The sequence below is a fragment of the Liolophura sinensis genome, chromosome 13 (assembly GCF_032854445.1).
Source record: "Liolophura sinensis isolate JHLJ2023 chromosome 13, CUHK_Ljap_v2, whole genome shotgun sequence".
In the NCBI taxonomy this organism is placed as follows: Eukaryota; Metazoa; Mollusca; class Polyplacophora; order Chitonida; family Chitonidae; genus Liolophura; species Liolophura sinensis.
In genome coordinates, this window is record NC_088307.1 from 20351851 (window position 1) to 20371634 (window position 19784).

Genomic DNA, 19784 nt, shown 5'->3' on the forward strand with positions numbered 1-19784 from the left:
GAGACGAAGAGTAAGTTACAGTGAAGTCTTTTTTCTGGTTACAAATCATATGGGCTTAGCCGCAAGGCCTATACCACAACACTGAAAAAACAACGCACGAATAATGTCAGAGCTTCCGTTTGACAATTTCCTTTGCCTTGTCGGTCGTCTGTCTGACATTTATTTCAAAAGCCTTATGCAACATTCGTCGAAATTTATACATCATTGCTTTTTTGAGGAACAAAATATATTTTGTCATTTTTTGGAAAGTATTTTGACAGAAAGATAATTAGATAAACATTATTTACAGAATAATAAATATAAATATACATATAAATACATATACACACATATACACATACACATATACACAATGGATTTGTATTTAATTAAATAATAAAGCCTAGAGTTCTTTCTCTGGTGATGATTAGGTTCTGGTTTTGTTTTGTGTATCAAAACAGTATTAGCGCGACGAGTTGTTGTGGCGCGTTGAAAGTCTTGTAAAACAAAGAAATGAAAATTCTCTGTACTTACGGAAGGTTGACCATTAACAGTAACTTTGTTTAATCCTTTTATTCTTTCATAATCACTTCCATGAAACACTTTTATAAATAATCATTAAACATAATTTTATTATGTTTAATGATCACGTAATCAGTAATCTCTTGTAAGTCAGGCTGACCTTCACTAACACATAAATAACGTTGGGTTATTGTTGCTACCGGGCAATAGGTTCACCTTGGAAAAGGTTAAAAGGAAATATTTGTTTTGCCCGTTATTTTGCTTGCTGCTTAACGTGAACTTGCTCGATATCGTTAAATGTGTACGCTGTTTTCATGTGTGGAATTTAAATATAACGTTTTATAATCTTTTGTCATCAGTCTGGTTACGCTGAGTAGGCTTCCAGCGACCTGCGGATGGTCGTGGGTTTCCCCCGGGCTCTGCCAGGTTTCCTCCCACCATAATGCTGGCCGTCGTCGTATAAGTGAAATATTCTTGAGTACGGCGTAAACCACCAATCAAATAAATCAAGTGAGTGAGTGAGTGAGTGCTTGGGGTTTAACGTCATACTTAACAATTTTTCAGTCATATGACGACGAAGGAATCCTTAGGGTGCATGTACGTGTAATGTGCCCCCGTGTTGCAGGACGGATTTCCACCGCTCTTTTATTTAGTGCTGCTTCACTGAGACGACTTACCGAAGGCAAGTCAGCCGCCCAGCCCGAGCCATTATACTGATACGGGTCAACCACTCGTTGCACTATTCCCTTCATGCTGAACGCCAAGCAAGGAAGTTATAACGTCCTCCTTTAAAGTCTTAGGTGTGACTCGATCAAGGACTGATCCTGGATCTACCGGTCCCGAAGCGGACGCTCTACCAACTGTGCTATCCTGGCCGGTTCAAATAAATCAAATAAATAAATAAATGAAAGGAAATATCGAGAAACAGAAATTGTTGACATTTGTAAATGCAGTTGTCATTTCAAATGTAGTATCCATGGGATAAGGGTTTCCAAAGGATAAGTGTCCAAACAGAATTCACGCTGTCGGGAAAAGCCAATCGTCAACCTGGATATAATAATGGCTTGTCAGAGTGGTGAAGATATTGTCGGAACAGACAGAGTCCGGTTCATTGTTTTACGTCTTTTACAAAACACATCCTGAAAACCGTTCCGAAAATTGTCTGACATTAGGAAATAAATAACCGGGTTCGACGCGTTGTTGATGTATGCCACTATTCGCGCAGACCAGTTGATGATGACATATGATTTCTCATCCAGCGAAGTAGTCGCATCCGCGGCATAGATATCCACAAAAATGTAAACATTAAATGGCAGAAGGCAGATAACAAAAACACCGATTACAACCACCAGCATTTTAACGACTTTAGAACGAGACTGAGATGTCCCTCTTGCACCGGCTCCTTGATTGTCACTTTGTGGTATCCGTTTCTTCAAAGCGATGATCATCTTACCGTACAGCAAGATTAACACGGGAATTGGCAAGAAAAAGAAAACACCAATTACGGCAGTTTCGTAAGATTCTACCCACGCCAATTCCCAGTCGGTGTCACAATATATTACAGTAGTATTATCATCAAGGATTTCTTGCTCATATGTCGTGGCAAAACCAAAAGGAATGGAAACCCCAACAGTTATCAAGAGGATGATAACCAGCAGTAGAGAGACTTTCTTGCGAGTCCACCTTCCTATCGACTTGAGGGGATGACACAAGACAGCATAACGCTCAACTCCCACCAACAAAAAAATCAAAGTTGGACAGACCATACCTGCTCTATTAATGGAGTTGAGAAATATGCCTGGAAAACAAACAGGAAAATAATTAATGTTTATATAATTTAAGATCTACAACATAGAGAGTTAAACCAGAGTAACAATGTGATAGCTAGCCAGTGGTCACATGTAAGTGCTGAAAAACGCCCTCTTGTCAACTTACCTGACAAGTCAGGGTTTTATTCGAACTGTTCGTGTAAACGTATAAACAGTAGCAACTTACACGCCTCCTAGAATTATCGTCGTAATATTTGCAATTTTAATGGAAGTACATGTATACGAATTCCCAAATGCATGTATACGGACTTTCAAATGCACTTACAGAAATGTAATCCTAATGCGGAGTCGTCCACATCGTAAAGAATGTGCCACGATTGAATCGGCACGAGAACCAAAACCATCAAGTCAGCCACAGCCAGACATCCCAGACACAGGTTTACTGTAGTATGTAGCTTCCTCACTCGCACTATCAGGCCGATCACTAACGCGTTTCCAACAACTCCAACGAGGATTATGCTACCGAAAATTATAGTAACTATAACCTTTCCATTATTGTCCAACTCCCATATGTCCTCGGTTAATGTAGAGTTGTCACTCATGGTGCTGGTGATAGATATTCCTTCCGAAAGTTCACTCTCAGCAAAATAAGAAAAGTCAACGTGTTCTGCTCCTGAAGGCTTTTAATATATCCTTGCTCCTTAAAAACTGCAAGACAAAGACAGTAAAAGGAACAAAATACATGGACACGTGACGAATACAAAAACAATTGTTTTGAATATTTTCTCTAAATTAGTATGACACCAAACTTACACACAACTACCACCACATAAAGCAAAAGAACAAATGCGAACTATTTTGGCTTTGATACGCAGAATCGCAGAATGGGAAAAACGCATGCACCGGGAAAGCAAGACCTGTACCGGTCGATGACTACACCGAAGTCTACCTGACCACACCCGAATACCGTACAATTAGGGGACACAAGTTAAGTGTGTTGCAAACTACAGCTTTCACACACTTTGTCAAAATCATTTCTGGACTGATTTTTACGTGCTACTCCAGCTACTCTGGCACAAGCAGATCCAGCTTCTGAGCCGGTCGGTATATTTGGCTTAACCGTCGTTCACGCCCACACTTCGCATCGAGAGACGAGTCATCATCCAAAAACTGAACCTTCCGCACGCGCGTGTTGTAATTAGGATAAGTCTCCTTTACTCGCGCAAGAGGCCAATGGCTACGTGGAAGATTTTCGTCAACAACATTAAGATCACGTCTATCCTTGTTCCACTTGGGACAAGGTTTTAAGGTGTGATAATACTCTTTCTTCTAGCGATGCCAAAACTGGTTGGCCAGATATTGAACTCTTTGCCATCGACTCCGACAGTACCCGTCACTTTGCTTAAATTCACATGGAGGAGGCAACAAAGCTCCTGATGGCATAGTAAGGAGAAGATTTGGAGTAAATTGTTTAACTGGCAGGGGATCGTTTAAGTCATGAACAGTGAGGGGACGGCCGTTTACTACTGAGGATGGTTCATACAAAAAGGTTCTAAGTGACTCGTCGCCAAGGCATGTACCAGAGGAGGCCAAAAGTGACGACAACACCGACCGCACCGTCCTTATCTGGCGTTCCCAGACGCCCCTCATATGACTTGCTGCTGGAACATTTGTTTTAAATGCCACATAGTCACATTCCATTGTCAGCAGATTCTCACGCACGCGATCATGATTCATCTCGTCCTCTGATTTGATTTGATTTGATTGATTGGTGTTTTACGCCGTACTCAAGAATATTTCACTTAAACGACGGCGGCCAGCATTATGGTGAGAGGAAACCGGGCAGAGCCCAGGGGAAACCCACGACCATCCTCAGGTTGCTGTCAGACCTTCCCACTTACGGCCGGAGAGGAAGCCAGCATGAGCTGGACTTGATCTCGTCCTCTGCAGCGTGAAGCTCATGTTCTGTGCCAGTAAAGTTTGTGCCTCGGTCTTATGGATCCACGTAATAATATAAACCCTTGAAGCGCGTGAATCAAAGAGTGAGTGCAAAGATCTTTCACTGTCTCTATATGAACGGCCCGCGATGCCATACACGAGAATAAGGCACCGTACCGTTTTTGTTCTTTCCGACCCTCTTTTATAAACCATTTCCCAAAAATGTCAACATCGCTGTACGCAAACGGAGGAGCTGAGTAAAGACGATCGGTGGGTAGATCAGCCACCTTCCGTTCCTCTATGGGCCAACGCAATTTCCCCACACTAAACACAATTGTACACATACGTAGAGACTGCAGAAGTACAACCCACTATCCAAAAACCACTTGACCTTACCTGGTTAACGGTCATCCCACGGCTTTGGTGCTCTATCTCTTCACGGCAATGACGAATTACTCTTTCCGTCGCCTGATGCTTTTGTGGGAGAATCACAGGATGCCAGACAACGCTGGGCAATTTTGAGCAATCTTTGTCCTACTGCCATTAAACCGGTACGACGTTAAACCCTAACCACCACTCAACTCCTCAAGCCGGCCTTATCTAGAAATGAATCCAAGCGGTACAACGTACTGGTACGCTTGAGTGTCTGTTTTCTACTTTTAACAGATCCTCGACCTCTACCTGGCTCACCAATTTCCTGTGAAACTGAGACAGTTACTTCACTGGAGAAGGCCTCGCGATGGACCGCCTACAAAATTTCAGCATCGGCCTGTCTCAAGAGTTTCACAGTGACGGAATCGATATATTGGAGTTGTTTGGTGCTTGATCGAGTGCTTAGTGTAACCCAGTCGCATTGACTACGATTCAACAGAAACCACTTTAGCCACAGACAATATGGTACAGTCCGCTTTCAACGAAAACAATTAGACAAATGAGCTAATCTACCTATATCTGAATGGTGCATCATTAGATGGTACTTGAAACTTGGTATTCCAAAGAAGTGAAAGTCCAGTGATCCTTGCAGATCGGTAAAGAAGATCATCTGCAGATATGCATCTTGAACCATCATCAGCGAGATTCTCGTTTGTTTTAACATGGTGCCACTGGTAGGGAGAAGTGTGCTCTCGGATTTGCGAAACCCGGTTGGCTACAAACACATGAAATCTGTGACTTTCATTAGTTATATAGCCTAACACCACGTTACTATCTGTCCGGGGAACTTCTGTTGGATCCAACACGTAATCTAAGGCACCAAACAGTTCGTTCTGCAAAACAACTAACCCTTACTAAAACAAGTGCTGCCATGAGCTCTAACCTAGTTATCGTTACTGGGTTTAACGGTGTAACACGTAACTTACCCATTATCAACAAGCAGTCTTTTTTCCTGGTTGCAGATGATAGAATGAATAGACCCTATAAGTAAAGAAAGCCTTTATAAGGGCTAAAGTGTAAGTCATACACGGGCTTGGCATCAATGTTTATCTTAACAACGTTGTTGAAAGAACAACGCACTGGCGCAGTGCTTCCGTTTGGCCATTTCCTTTGTGTTGTCCGTCGTCTGTCTGACATTTATTTAAAAAGCATCCAGTCCTTCCTCGGGTGATGATTAGATTCTCGTTTTGTTTTGTGTATCAAAGAGTATTAGCGCAACTAGTTGTTGTGGCGCGTTGAAAACCTTATCAAACACTTTGTTTTTCCCCTTTTGTCTTTTATAATCCATCCCATAAAACAATTATAAAAATCTTGGTGTTCAATTTATTATGTTTAATGATCACGTAAGTGGTAATATCTTGTTAGTCACGCTGAACTTCACTAACACGGAAATAACGTTGGGTTTTTGTTGTTACCGGGAAATATGAGGGATCGCTGTTGTTTATTTTCCGGTTTTCTTGCTAGACAGAAGAAAACCTGCTTGTTGTTGAAGCCGGACGGTGCACGCCAGTGTGTTCACTGCTGGTGATGTCGGATCTGGTCTGTGCAATTACCAAATTCATATGGGCTCTCGCCCTCAGAGTGATCAGAAAATAGGAGTCGGTAGCCGGATATGAGTGCATTTATAATTACCTAATTAAGACGCCAGGACATTATGGGGAAGCGCTTCAGGCCCCTCAAATCCTTGGATGCCTATAATTATTTTATTTCCGGCCATGTCGGAGAATGTAGGTACCACTCTATTGATGGACATGGTTGTCACTGATGTCCCAAAAGATGTGGACTTTCCGCAGATGATGCTGTCAAAGGCTAAAGATTTTATATGTGAATTTGTCATTCCAGAGGTGTGTACTCCTCAGTTGGAGAATGTGGATGTTTGAATTAAACCAAGAAGATGACCAAATTATCTACTGTTCATGCCAGGGACCACCATTAGCCCGAATGATAAAATGTGACACTGGGAACTATGTGAATCAATGGTTCCATTATGACTGTGTCGGGGTAAAACGTAAACTAGATTTAACTAGAAAATCAATGTGTCTATTAATGATATTACTCTGAAGTAGTTCATGTTTTCTAAAACATTTTCGGAGGCAAGCGCAGATTCTAGTGCTGGTAATAGGCGCCCAGTAGTCCAGCAGATGGCGCTGAGGGTAAATACGACCTTGACGGTGAATTACAACAAAGCATTATATTAGTATCAGGTCTGATGTTTGAGGATGTTACCGGGTCTCCATTGGTTGAGTCCTGACATCCCCAAAACGAAATAAAAACTTAACATTTATTTCAATGAAATATCTCGTGTTATATTTTCACTTGCATGGAATTACGTTTCATCGAATATGCATCAAAAACTAGAACAATATTCTGAGCAGGAATGTCCACATTAGAATCTGACACACTAACCACGACACCATAAACCCGTCATTCAACCATGGGCTCAAAATCGTAAGACAACATGGAAGCGAAACATATTTCAATACCATAGTCTTACTTTACCGCCATCTATTGATCGTTGCTTAGGCAGCTATCAGGGTTGTGGCTTGATCACAATAATAAAACCAGAGTTCAGGACCCTGTTTTACAAAAGAGACGCTAGTTACGCCTTTTGCAGATGTATGTTAAATCACAGGAACTTACGCCCAGTCGTATGTATGAGGGCGCAACTCCATAGTTTAAGCTTACAACCAGCGTAAATTTACGTCAGTTTTGTAAAACAGGGCCCAGGATTGTAACTTAAGAACTAAGAACAATTTTTCATCTCTTAGAAAGCTTATTAATACTTACGGCTCTAATTAATATTTCCAACAGTTAATTGCTTTTTTGTTTGTGTCTCGACACACTTCACTTCAATGGAGGTTTTCAGGAGTGATAGAATGTTACAGTCGGTAGATCTTCAAAAGTTGTGTTATGGCGCACATTATATTTGTTGACGGTGACTAAAATGAAAGAACGTTTTACTAAAAATCATCAATTTTAGTTGTTAAACTTTGCATAAATGTTGTATTTTAACTGTAAGGATTGACATCAAGTTTTGGTTGATTCATCAAAATATGAATGCGAAAACCTCTGTGCAAACTTTTGTATGAACCCCTTCGCGTTTTTACATTTACACTTCGATGAACCTAACAAAACTTGATGACAATTCTTAAATATCATCAGTATTCACTTAATTAATCTAATCTTAACAAATTTGTAACAGCTGAGCAGATTTCAACAATGTCACTAGTTAAACGAGAAAGGGAAAGTAGAATTATTTCTTTCAAGATTTTGAAATTCGTTAGCCCGTTCTACATGAATTCGCAAACAGGAAAAATCTGTCGAGCATTTTGGACAACTCGACCAGGTAGTTGTTTGCGCCCAGCAATGAAAGAGGGGAACAAATGTAGCACCACGCACAGCAAGTTCTTGAGACATTCGAAATCCTGTGTCAGTCATCACCATGTCACCATACTCAATTTTATCGTAAAAGTCATAGTGACTTGCAACTTCAACATCTGAGAAACGAAACAGTCCCATAGAGAGTAATTCCCACTAGAAATTTCAGTGTACGATGGTGCTTATAGTTACTCCAGGTTTTAGCACGGGCTTTCAGATTATATGGTCTCTTTGTAAAAATTATGGCAGGAATACAGTAATTACTAACTTTTAACATAGGGGCAGAAGAAATACAAAACCTGTACCCGAAATCTATTTTCTTATGTCCAAGGCGAAGCTTCATCATCGTCAACAGAATCTGATCTGCTTTAGAAATGGATTTCAAATCAATAATAAATAGGCCAAATAGACAAACAACAAAAACAAATAAACCAACATTAGCTATGCCATGGGATAAAGATTTTCGTGGGATAAGGATTTCCAAAGGATAAGTGTCCAAACAGAATTCACGCTGTCGGAGAAAACCAATCGTCAACCTGAATATAATAATGGTATGTCAGAGTGATTAAGATATTGTCGGAACAGACAGAGTTCGGTTCACCGTTTTACGTCTTTTACAAAACACTTCTTTAAAACCGTTCCGGAAATTGTCTGACATTAGGAAATAAATAACCGGGTTCAACGCGTTGTTGATGTATGCCACTATTCGCGCAGACCAGTTGATGATGGCAAGTGATTTCTCATCCAGCGAAGTAGTCGCATCCGCGTCATAAATATCCACAAAAATGTAAACTTTGAATGGCAGAAGGCAGATAACAAAAACACCGATTACAACCACCAGCATTTTAACGACTTTAGAACGAGACTTGGATGCCCCTCTTGTACCGGCTCCTTGATTATCACTTTGTGGTATCCGTTTGTTCAAAGTGATGATCATCTTACCGTACAGCAAGAACAACAGAAGAATTGGCAAGAAAAAGAGAACACCAATTACGGCAGTTTCATAAGGCTCTACCCACACCAATTTCCAGTCGGTGTAACAATATATTACTGTAGTATTATCATAAAGGATTTCTTGCTCATATTTCGTGGCAAATCCAAAAGGAATGGAAACCCCAACAGTGATCAACAGGATGATAACCAGCAGTAGAGAGACTTTCTTGCGAGTCCACCTTCCTATCGACTTGAGGGGATGACACAAAACAGCATAACGCTCAACTCCCATCAGCAAAAAAATCAAAGTTGGACAGACCGTACCTGCTCTATTAATGGAGTTGAGAAATATGCCTGGAAGGAAAACAAGAAAATAATTAATGTTAATATAACTAAAGACCTACAGCATAGAGAGTTAAACCAGAACAACAGTGTGATAGCTGGGCAATGGTCACATGTAAGTGCTGAAAAACGCCCCCTTGTCAACTTACCTCAGTCAGGGTTTTACTTGAACTGTTCGTGTAAATGTATAAACAGTAGCAACTTACACACCATCTAGCACGATGGGTTAAGCAGAATTAGGTTAAAAAAAATGCAGCGAAGCAAATTACAATTTATTAGGCGCAACTGATCTACAATTGCGCAGAATGCATTAAAAGAGTCCAAAAGGGGCCAGGCCCCTGGGATACTTAGTCAACCAGCAGAATCTTGGTATCTACGTCTCTGAGAAGACAGCAGATGTGTTAAACCCCCAAATCGTCTGCAGAGCAAAAGTAAAAAAAAATGGACCATTCACAACCCAAGTCTATGCAAGATAATTTTTATTCCAAAGAAGGTTAAGTAATTACTAAACTATCTCTGGTGTAATCTTGTATTTGATCACATCTAGAGCGTGGATACTGACAAAGTGGGAAAACTCCATACGTTGTTTAATACAGTTTGAGGTTTAGCATTATGTGTAACATAATTAGTAATGGAATCTCGTTTGAGCTATTGATAGATATAGCTAAGATAAGTTTACGAATAACAAAAAATTTGTTACATGTATCTTGTACCATGTAGCATGTCAGCTTTGGTGTGTAGCTTTCTGTGTAAATATATATGTGCCTGTTACCATTGTCTGCTATACTCTCTTAATATCATTGTATCTAAAACCGAGAAGTAAATAAAATAAGTATCACCGCCATAATAGTTGCAATTTTAATGGGAGTACATGTATACGAATTCCCAAATGCATGTATACGGACTTTCAAATGCACTTACAGAAATGTAATCCTAAGGTGGAGTCGTCCACATTGTAAAGAATGTGCCACGATTGAATCGGCACGAAAACCAAGACCATCAAGTCAGCCACAGCCAAACATCCCAGACACAGGTTTACTGTAGTATGTAGTTTCCTTACTCCCACTATCAGGCCGATCACTAACGCGTTTCCAACAACTCCAACGAGGATTATGCTACCGAAAATCATAGTAACTATAACCCGTCCGTTATGGTCAAAATGCCATATGTCCTCGGTTAATGTAGAGTTGTTACTCATGGTGCTGTGGATACGTATTTGATCCGGAAGGTCACTATCAGCAAGTGTATACTCGGTTGATTAAATGCGATTTATACCGGTAAATAGCTATGTAGGCCTGGTATTGAATTATTTATGTGCCAGTAGGAAAAAAAAATTAAAAATTAATGACGGTTTCATTTCAACTAGAACGCTTTAATTAATTGTTTTCATTGCATAGCACAGTAACAAAATAAAAAATCAGACAGCTCGACTAGAGGAATTTAGGAAATTCTTGATATGATTGGTGTTTTTCGCCGTACTCAAGAATATTTCACTCATATGACAGCGGCCATCATTATGGTGGAAAGATGCGGGCTGTTATCCGCATACCACAGGACATAACACACGGATCTAACAAATACTATAAGGAGAAATGTACATGTACACGTTAGGGCTAAATCCTGTGTGTTATGTGACGATTTCAATTCAAGTAATAAATTATTACCGTTAAAAATTAACGTATCATGGTTATTCCATCAAGTGCCTTCACTCTATATTTCTACAGTCTTACAGAGCATAATTCTCTTGTAAGTAAATACGGAGAGATGAGTGTTCAGAATCTCTGGCATTCTGCTTAACAAGTCTGTCCAATTCCGTTCAACCCGGTGCTAGGGGCTGTGTAATCAATCAAACCGCAACTGAGATACATATTTGTCCAGTTCATGCTGACTTCCTAACGCCTTTCCAAAATCACTGAAATCCCTCTAGACTATATTTTAGTGTTCACCTAACACCATTGCTTAGAGTATGCATATGCTAATACCACATCTAATACCACTTCTGCTAATACCACTTCTCTGAAGCTTATAAGGACGCATTGATTTTCCTTACTATATATATATATCGTAAATTCGTCAACTGCAATCAAAAAATAAACATTTTCCATAAGATTGAGCGGTACGGCTCTCTACCGCAACATGCACCTACTATGATCACCATTTGTTTAAGCTAAAGCTGTTGGAAGTGATATCATAACACTTGCTTGCCTTGGTAACCAAGAAGCAAAACTTTTTTTCAGTTTTATCTTGTCTGTTATCCATAAGGTATAGATACACCAACGACGAGCAACAAGGTTATGACCTACGGTGGGTCAACTTTCTTGTATGTCCACCATATTAACGTTCTTAGTGGTTGGCACAACATCCTATAACGCTCAACAGCATGCTGAGTAATTCACATCACTGTGTTTTTTGGGGGTTTTTTTTGTTTTTTTTTTGTCTGAAATGCTTAAGACGTGAGGCTAGGGGGCATGTAAATTGCTACTATTTATGCCTTAACCTGAACAGTTAGAATAAAATCTTGACTGAGGTAAACTGACAATAGGCCGTATTTCACCGGTTGCCTGTGACCGTTTGCCAGCTATCACACGTTGCTCTGGTTTTACCCTCTATATCGTAGGCCTTTAATTGTATTGTATTTCTGTGTAAACCAAGATTCCGCTGTTGGACTGAGCATCCCCGAGGTCTGATCCCTTTGCATTGTTTTAATGTTATTGTATGTTAAATGTGATGACAACTCATCATTATGGTAGTTCTGGACCAGTCAGATAAATTGCGATTAACATCAACGCATGTGTGTACCTAATTCTGTTTAAGCCATGGTGCTTGGAGGCGTGTAAATTGCTACTGTTTATGCATTTACATGAACAGTTAGAATACAACCCTGACTGGGGTAATTGACAAGAGAGTGTATTTCACTGGTTATTTGTAACCATTTGCCAGCTATTACATTGTCGTAGCTGCTCTGGTTTTACTCTCTGTTGTGTATGTCTCTAATTATATTACAACACATAATAGTGTGGACATCAGATGATATGAAGTGAAACTCTGGGAGTTGAAATCACAACTCAAGTATTTCAACATTGTCATCCTCAGAAAATTTCCCATATTTACAAATGCGCAAACATATATATACTCTTAAAACTAAAGTGTTATATTCAACACTGTCACGAACAGTGACTGCACTTATACGAGCTAATGAAAAACAAAGTGTAAAGTAACAATAACTGCAAAAGTAACAAGTGCTGCAAGTCGTTTCATGACTTCCAGTTACTCCTCACACCTCGTTTTTGGCTTTTGTTTCAGTGGAGTTCAGTTTTACCTCTGACCGATGCTTGGAATTGTCGACAGGAGCACAGCTTTGTGTGAGTTTGTCAAATTCTAATTGTTCTTTAAACTATAATGGCTGAAGGGTTTCATTACGTGGGTCACACCAGGATTTGAACTCGGGTTTCAGCAGCCGAAGTCCAGTGCTCCACAAAAAACTGAGCTAAATTGAAATTTCGAATATCCACTGCCAGTATAGGCACGGAAAAACTGCTTTCGTTAGGCTATTGATATACCGTTACCGACATAGAGCAAATATCAAAACCAGACTTTAACCAATATTGAAGGCAGAATGAAGGCAGCATGGGATAGCTCAGGTGACTTACTGACAACTTCAGCGAGAAACAGTACGTTCTCCTTTGCTTAAGTAGGGTCTTACCCAATTGAACTCTGCACAGTTCATTATCAGAGTTGTATTTCTTAGCTGAAAGGACGGCCCCATATACGCTGGAGGTCTATTATTGTCACCAACACTGACTTCCGTAGGAGCGATGATTTTCGTGCTAATTCGGCTTTATCACTGGTAAAACTGATGGAAAGTTAAACTGGATTTTTTTTAGTAGTTGTAAACCAGTGACGTATTATACATTACAGTTTACACCACTGCATTTTCTTTTACGTGGTGCTAGGGTTTGCTAGCACTAGATGGTATATTGACAAGAGGCTGCGTTTCACCGTTTATGTGTGACCATTTGCCAGCTATCACACGGTCGTCACGGCTCTGGTTTTACTCTCAGTTATACTGGACTAAGCATCCCAGAGGCATGGCCTCTTTGCTTTGTTTTAATATGGTGACAACAAAGCATTTTGGGCAAATCTAGGCCAGTAATGTCTAATATATTGCAGTTAACATGACTGCTTTGTTTTTTACCTAATTTTGATTAAGCCATGGTGCTGGGGGTCGATTTCGCTGGGGGTTAATTTGCAATTGTTTCAGCAATTTGAAGAATAGTCAGAGTGAGCCCTGACTGAGGTAAAATTGACAAGAGGTCGTATTTCACCACTTACGTGTGACAATTTGCCAGAAATCACACTGTTCATAGATGCTGTAATTGTATAACATACATCTTCGTGTTCACCTTAAATATTCATCCTCAGAATTCAACCATTCTCGTTTTAATGACATCATTTGTTGGGAGCCTCCAAAGTTTTCCATAAATTATAGAATAGGGAGTACGACTAATACTGAGTAAAACATCACGTAAAATATCAAGGTAAATTTTTTTCAAAAAATCAGTATTTTCATAGCCCCAGATTTTACTATTACAAGCAAATCGGTTCATTGAACATAATAAGCTGTAGATTGATGTGAATACCAGTATGGCATGTTTGGCAAATTCTGTAATTATACCATACTTGCATTGGGCCTCACTATATTGAGTTGCAATGGCCCTAACTATGTATAACATGCACCGTCCCTACAGGTAGCTATATGTCCCTTGTACGGATCCTTGCACTGACCCTAGCTACATGCCCCTCTTAAGGATCCTTGCGCTCACCCTAGCTATATGTCCCTTGCACGGACCGTTGCACTGACCCTAGCTATATGTCCCTAGCATGGATCCTTGCGCTGATCCTGACTATATTTCCTTGCACTGACCGTAGCTACATATTTATTGCATGGATCCTTGCACTGACCCTAACCATATGTCCCTTACACGGATCCTCGCACTGATCCTGACTAAATATTCTTACATTCATTTCGTTGTAAGAAATATTATACTTTCACTGACCGTAACCATATTTCCCTTGCACGGATACGCGCACTGATCCTGACTCAATATTGTTATATTCAGCGCAAATTGAACCACAAAAAAAACATATGTAAAAAGCATCTCGTTGTAAGAAATATGATTAGCACTGTCGTGTACACAAGAAACTAAATTAAGCGAAAACATGAATGTAAAATTAAACGAATTTAGCGATATATTTGAAAATCAAAACCAATATACAGATTTACAAGATGTTGTATTTGGATGTAAGGTTCGATGTAACAAGCTGTTTTAGTCATAAGTATAAGCTGTTTTAATTACAATGTGTACAGTAATAATAGGTAAGAAAACCAAAACCATCAGACAGCTACAGCTAAGCAGGAATCTAAACTATCGAGGCACACACAGCTAAACATGAAACAAACCATCATATCACACACAGCTAAACATCAACTAAAACCATCAAGTCAGCCAGAGATAAACATCAACCAAAACCATCAAGTCAGCCAGAGATAAACATCAACCAAAACCATCAAGTCAGTCACAGCTAAACATGAATCAAAACCATCAAGTCAGTCAGAGATAAACCTAAACCCAAACCATCAGGTCAGCCAGAGATAAACCTGAACCAAAACCATCAGGTCAGCCACAGCGAAACATGAACCAAACCATCAAGTCAGCCAGAGATAAACATGAACCAAAACCATCAAGTCAGTCACAGCTAAACATGAATCAAAACCATCAAGTCAGTCAGAGATAAACCTAAACCCAAACCATCAGGTCAGCCAGAGATAAACCTGAACCAAAACCATCAAGTCAGCCAGAGATAAACATGAACCAAAACCAAGTCAGCCAGAGATAAACATAAACCAAAACAATCAGGTCAGCCACAGCGAAACATGAACCAAACCATCAAGTCAGCCAGAGATAAACATAAACCAAAACCATCAAGTCAGCCAGACATAAACCTAAATCAAAACCATCAAGTCAAGGAGAGATAAACATGAACCAAACCCATCAAGTCAAGGAGAGATAAACCTGAACCCAAACCATCAGGTCAGCCAGAGATAAACCTGAACCAAAATCATCAAGTCAGCCAGAGATAAACATGAACCAAAACCATCAAGTCAGCCACAGCTATTTCTGAATCAAAACCATCAAGTCAGCCAGAGATAAACACGAACCAAACCATCAAATCAGCCATAGAGAAACATGAACCAAAACCATCAAGTCAGCCAGAGATAAACATGCCAGACACAGGGTCATCGTAGAATGTAGCTTATTCACCAGCGCTATGAGAGCAGTCAGTAACACGTTTCCAACAATTCCAATGACGAGGATGCCACCAAATATTAGAGAAACTAACTATAACTCGTCATGTCTGGTCCACCTTCCAGGTGCCAGTAGTATCGCTCGGGTTGTCACTCATGCTGTTAGCCTTACATGTACACTGCACAAGCTAATAGCTTGCAAAGGCACTTCAATGCGATAACTCAAACCCACCTTGGTATATGTTTATTCGACATTGAATTTTGACATGCCTTAATCTGGAGGACATGTTGTCGTGGCAGCTCATGATGTTACTCTCCATGTTGTAAGCATATTGAAGACTCATTGGCTACTGTACACGTACGTTGTAATGAACAGTTTTCATTTCATTAGGGACAGTTAAGCTTCTATGTAACATGAGAGAGCTTTTCGTTGTAAAATTCGGATAAGCATTAAACCGAAACGTTTGGCAAGATACGCTCCCTGCATTAATGGACATATTGCGCAGATAGAGTATGTTTGTTATCAACCCTAATCTGAGATAGGTTTTGTAGATCTTATGTCTCATGTGGGCTTAAATATAAGAGACAATAGCCTTTATTTTATTGTCATAAATTATTAATTGAGTTCATGAGTGTTTTATGTCGTAGTAATCAATACATCCATTATAGGATACGGTCTGATTTGTTAAAAGTTCATTGTTTTCACCTGGAGGCACCTATGTTTCACCTATATATCTAATTGCCACTGCTGTACTCTAACGTCCGCTTGGATGACGGCTGTTACACAAATGTCTGTTTTGAGGCATAGATGATTACATATGTAACACGGGTATTTTATAGAACCATGGTTTCTTCCTCAAGAACCAGTACAACATGTATTTATTCCGTTTAACGACTCATATTTTCAGAGACGCACGTGTCGAATCAGCAGATGGTCGACCGTCAGTGCAAAATGGATACAACATGGCAAACATCACATGTAAACAAAAACAGGGACATAAATATATACTTTATATGAAAAGATGAGGATATTTAATCCTGCTGTGATTACAAATATTACCACAGGCATTGTGGCACTCATATTCGCCTTGGTGCAGAAAAGGCCCTAGTTTCAGAAGCGGAAGTACATGGGAGCCTAAAGCAGTACTTTGATACAGGCAGAAGACAGCTCGTAAACGTGCCCATTGCTAATATTTATCAGCTCCCAGAATTGTTGGCCGCAGGTCTCTGTGATCAAGCGTTTTGCCAGAGTGGGTGGCATTACCATTAAAGAGGTTATTCCGGTTGAATATAGTCATAGATTACGGTAATTACCCATGCAGTGAAATAACTGATTGTCAGTTGCAGTCAGCTTGGTAAAGCCTTCATGTTACATGGATATAATTCTCTACAATCCACAAGAATATCAAACATTTTATTGGTCAGCAAAATTTGACAGCCTGAGACAGGGTCCAACCCCAACGACACGAAAACAACGCAATGAAACAACCTAAACAGTGTCCAAGCCACAGTTCACAATCCCCGCAAAAGTGAGTTTCCGGGAGTAAAGAAGAATAGCATCTCAACATTCATGGGAAGCTTGTCGTAAAAGATGATTAACCCAGAATCTATAGGTCGAAACAGACATTCGTATACCTGTACCAGCCATAAACCAAGATAGACGTTCCGGCCAATAATCCAAAGGTCATTTCCCAAAATAGGACGGAATCACGCAAATAATGTTGAAAAGAGGCAAGGTATGACCTGGGCGAATGTCATCTCCAGCAAATCAGCTGTGTGTCTTTTGAAACATAATTTTGTTCTCCGCCGATATAGCATAAAAGCTAGCAATTTTGTATAAAACCTATGTTTAATATGATTTTTGAATTTTGCTGATTTTATCTCCAACGAAAAGGCTGGCCACCGTCATACATAAGTAAAACACCAATCAAATAGATAAATAAATTTTGTCTAATGAGTTCACGAATAATGTCCAAACCTTCCTACTCTGACGTGAATCCCTACGTGAATCCCTACATTTTTCTTCAATTATTTATTTAGTTCACGTTTTATGCCAAGTACCGATTTATGTATGAAGTTTCACTGTGTTATATAAGCCCACCTTATTTACATGTACCACAGAATCCTCGGCGCGCGTGTAAATCTGAGCATATGTACTACAGAACCCCTGGAATACGTGCAAGTCTGAGCCTATATGTAACAGAATCCCCGGCATACGTCTAAGCCTGAGCCAGATACCACAAGAATCCCCGCCATGCGTGTAAGTCTGATCCTATATACAACAGAATCCCCGGCATGCGTGCAAATCTGAGCCTATATACAACAGAATCCCCGGCATACGTGTAAGCTTGAGACTATACACCACAGAATCCCCGGCATGCGTGTAAGTCTGAGCCTATATACAACAGAATCCCCGACATGCATGTAAATCTGAGTCTATATACCACAGAATTTCCGGCCTACGTGTAAGTCTGAGCCTATGTACCACAGAAACCCCGGCATAAGTGCAAGTCTGAGCCTATATATAACAGAATCCCCGGCATACGTCTAAGCCTGAGCCTATGTACCGCAAGAATCTCCGCCATGAGTGTAAGTCTGAGCCTATATACAACAGAATTCCCGGTATACGTGTAAGCCTGAGCCTATATACCACAAGGAACTCCGGCATACGTGTAAGTCTGAGTGTATATACCACAGAATCCCCGGCATGCGTGTAAGTCCGAGCCTATATACAACAGAATTCCCGCCATGCGTGTAAGCTTGAGACTATACACCACAGAATCCCCGGCATGCGTGTAAGTCTGAGCCTATATACAACAGAATCCCCGACATGCATGTAAATCTGAGTCTATATACCACAGAATTTCCGGCCTACGTGTAAGTCTGAACCGATGTACCACAGAACCTCGGGCATAAGTGCAAGTCTGAGCCTATATATAACAGAATCCCCGCCATGCGTGTAAGTCTGAGCCTATATACCACAAGAATCCCCGCCATGAGTGTAAGTCTGAGCCTATATACAACAGAATCCCCGCCATGCATGTAAGTCTAAGCTTATATACCACAAGAATCTCCGGCATGCGTGTAAGTCTGAGCCTATGTATAACAGAATCCCCGGCATGCGTGTAAGTCTAAGCCTATATACCACAAGAATCTCCGGCATGCGTGTAAGTCTAAGCCTATATACAACAGAATCCCCGGCATGCGTGTAAGTCTGAGACTATACACCACAGAATCCCCGCATGCATCTAAATCTGAGCATATATACCACAAGAATCCCCTTCATACGTGTAAGCCTGAGCCTATATACCACAAGAATCCCCGGCATACGTGTAAAACTGAGCTTATATACCACAAAAATCCCCGGCATGCGTGTAAATCTGAGCCTACATACAACAGAATCCCCTTCATACGTGTAAATTTGACCCTATACACTAAAGAATGCAGGAGTTAACCATTAGATGATGAACTGCGGTTTACCCTGCCATGTATTCATTACAAAGATCCGTCATTGAATTATTTCTGCACCAATGAGCAGAGTTTTAAACAATCAATGATTACTCTGTACAAAATTTTGGTATATTTACGGTGCAAATCAAAGCAAACTGTGAAAGTTAAAATGGCTGTAGAATTTTTACATAAACATTATTGCAGCATGTCGCGTACGTCAACAAAAAATGGGGTAAATATGCGGGTATGGATAATTTACAAAGCAGTTGTAAATCTACATATATATACTGTTAAATTATACAATTAAAATTCGCGCATATCAGACCAGCACAAATATTAGTAAAATTTGAACGTTAAACACCAATGTATAATTGCAGCAGGTCATGTAAACTTACAAATAACTTGTCATATGTATGTACAGGCCTACTGCCTATATGTACATACGGTAGGCCTATATGTACAGGCCTACCGTATAGTATTACAGTAACATTAATGATATAACAAGAGCACTGTGTACATTTAAGTGTAAATTTAAGTTAATAGGGGCGATGTTTTTAAGCCATAAACATATATACAGTTTAGGACTATTAGACCTAATAGGGGCGATGTTTTTAAGCCATAAACAGATATACAGTTTAGGACTATTAGACCTAATAGGGGCGATGTTTTTAAGCCATAAACATATATACAGTTTAGGACTATCAGACCTAATAGGGGCAATGTTTTTAAGCCAT

At 40.0% G+C, this 19784-nt stretch overlaps 1 protein-coding gene across 1 annotated transcript in view; it reads left to right on the top strand.

Annotated features, from left to right (window-relative positions):
- Window positions 1–6355: 6355 nt before the first annotated feature.
- Window positions 6356–19784, top strand: part of LOC135480964 (thrombospondin type-1 domain-containing protein 4-like) — a 44819-nt gene continuing 31390 nt past the window's right edge. The window contains exon 1 of the mRNA XM_064760895.1: window positions 6356–6484. Within this exon, the coding sequence (XP_064616965.1) occupies window positions 6356–6484 (129 nt within the window). The remainder of the gene's footprint in view (window positions 6485–19784) is intronic.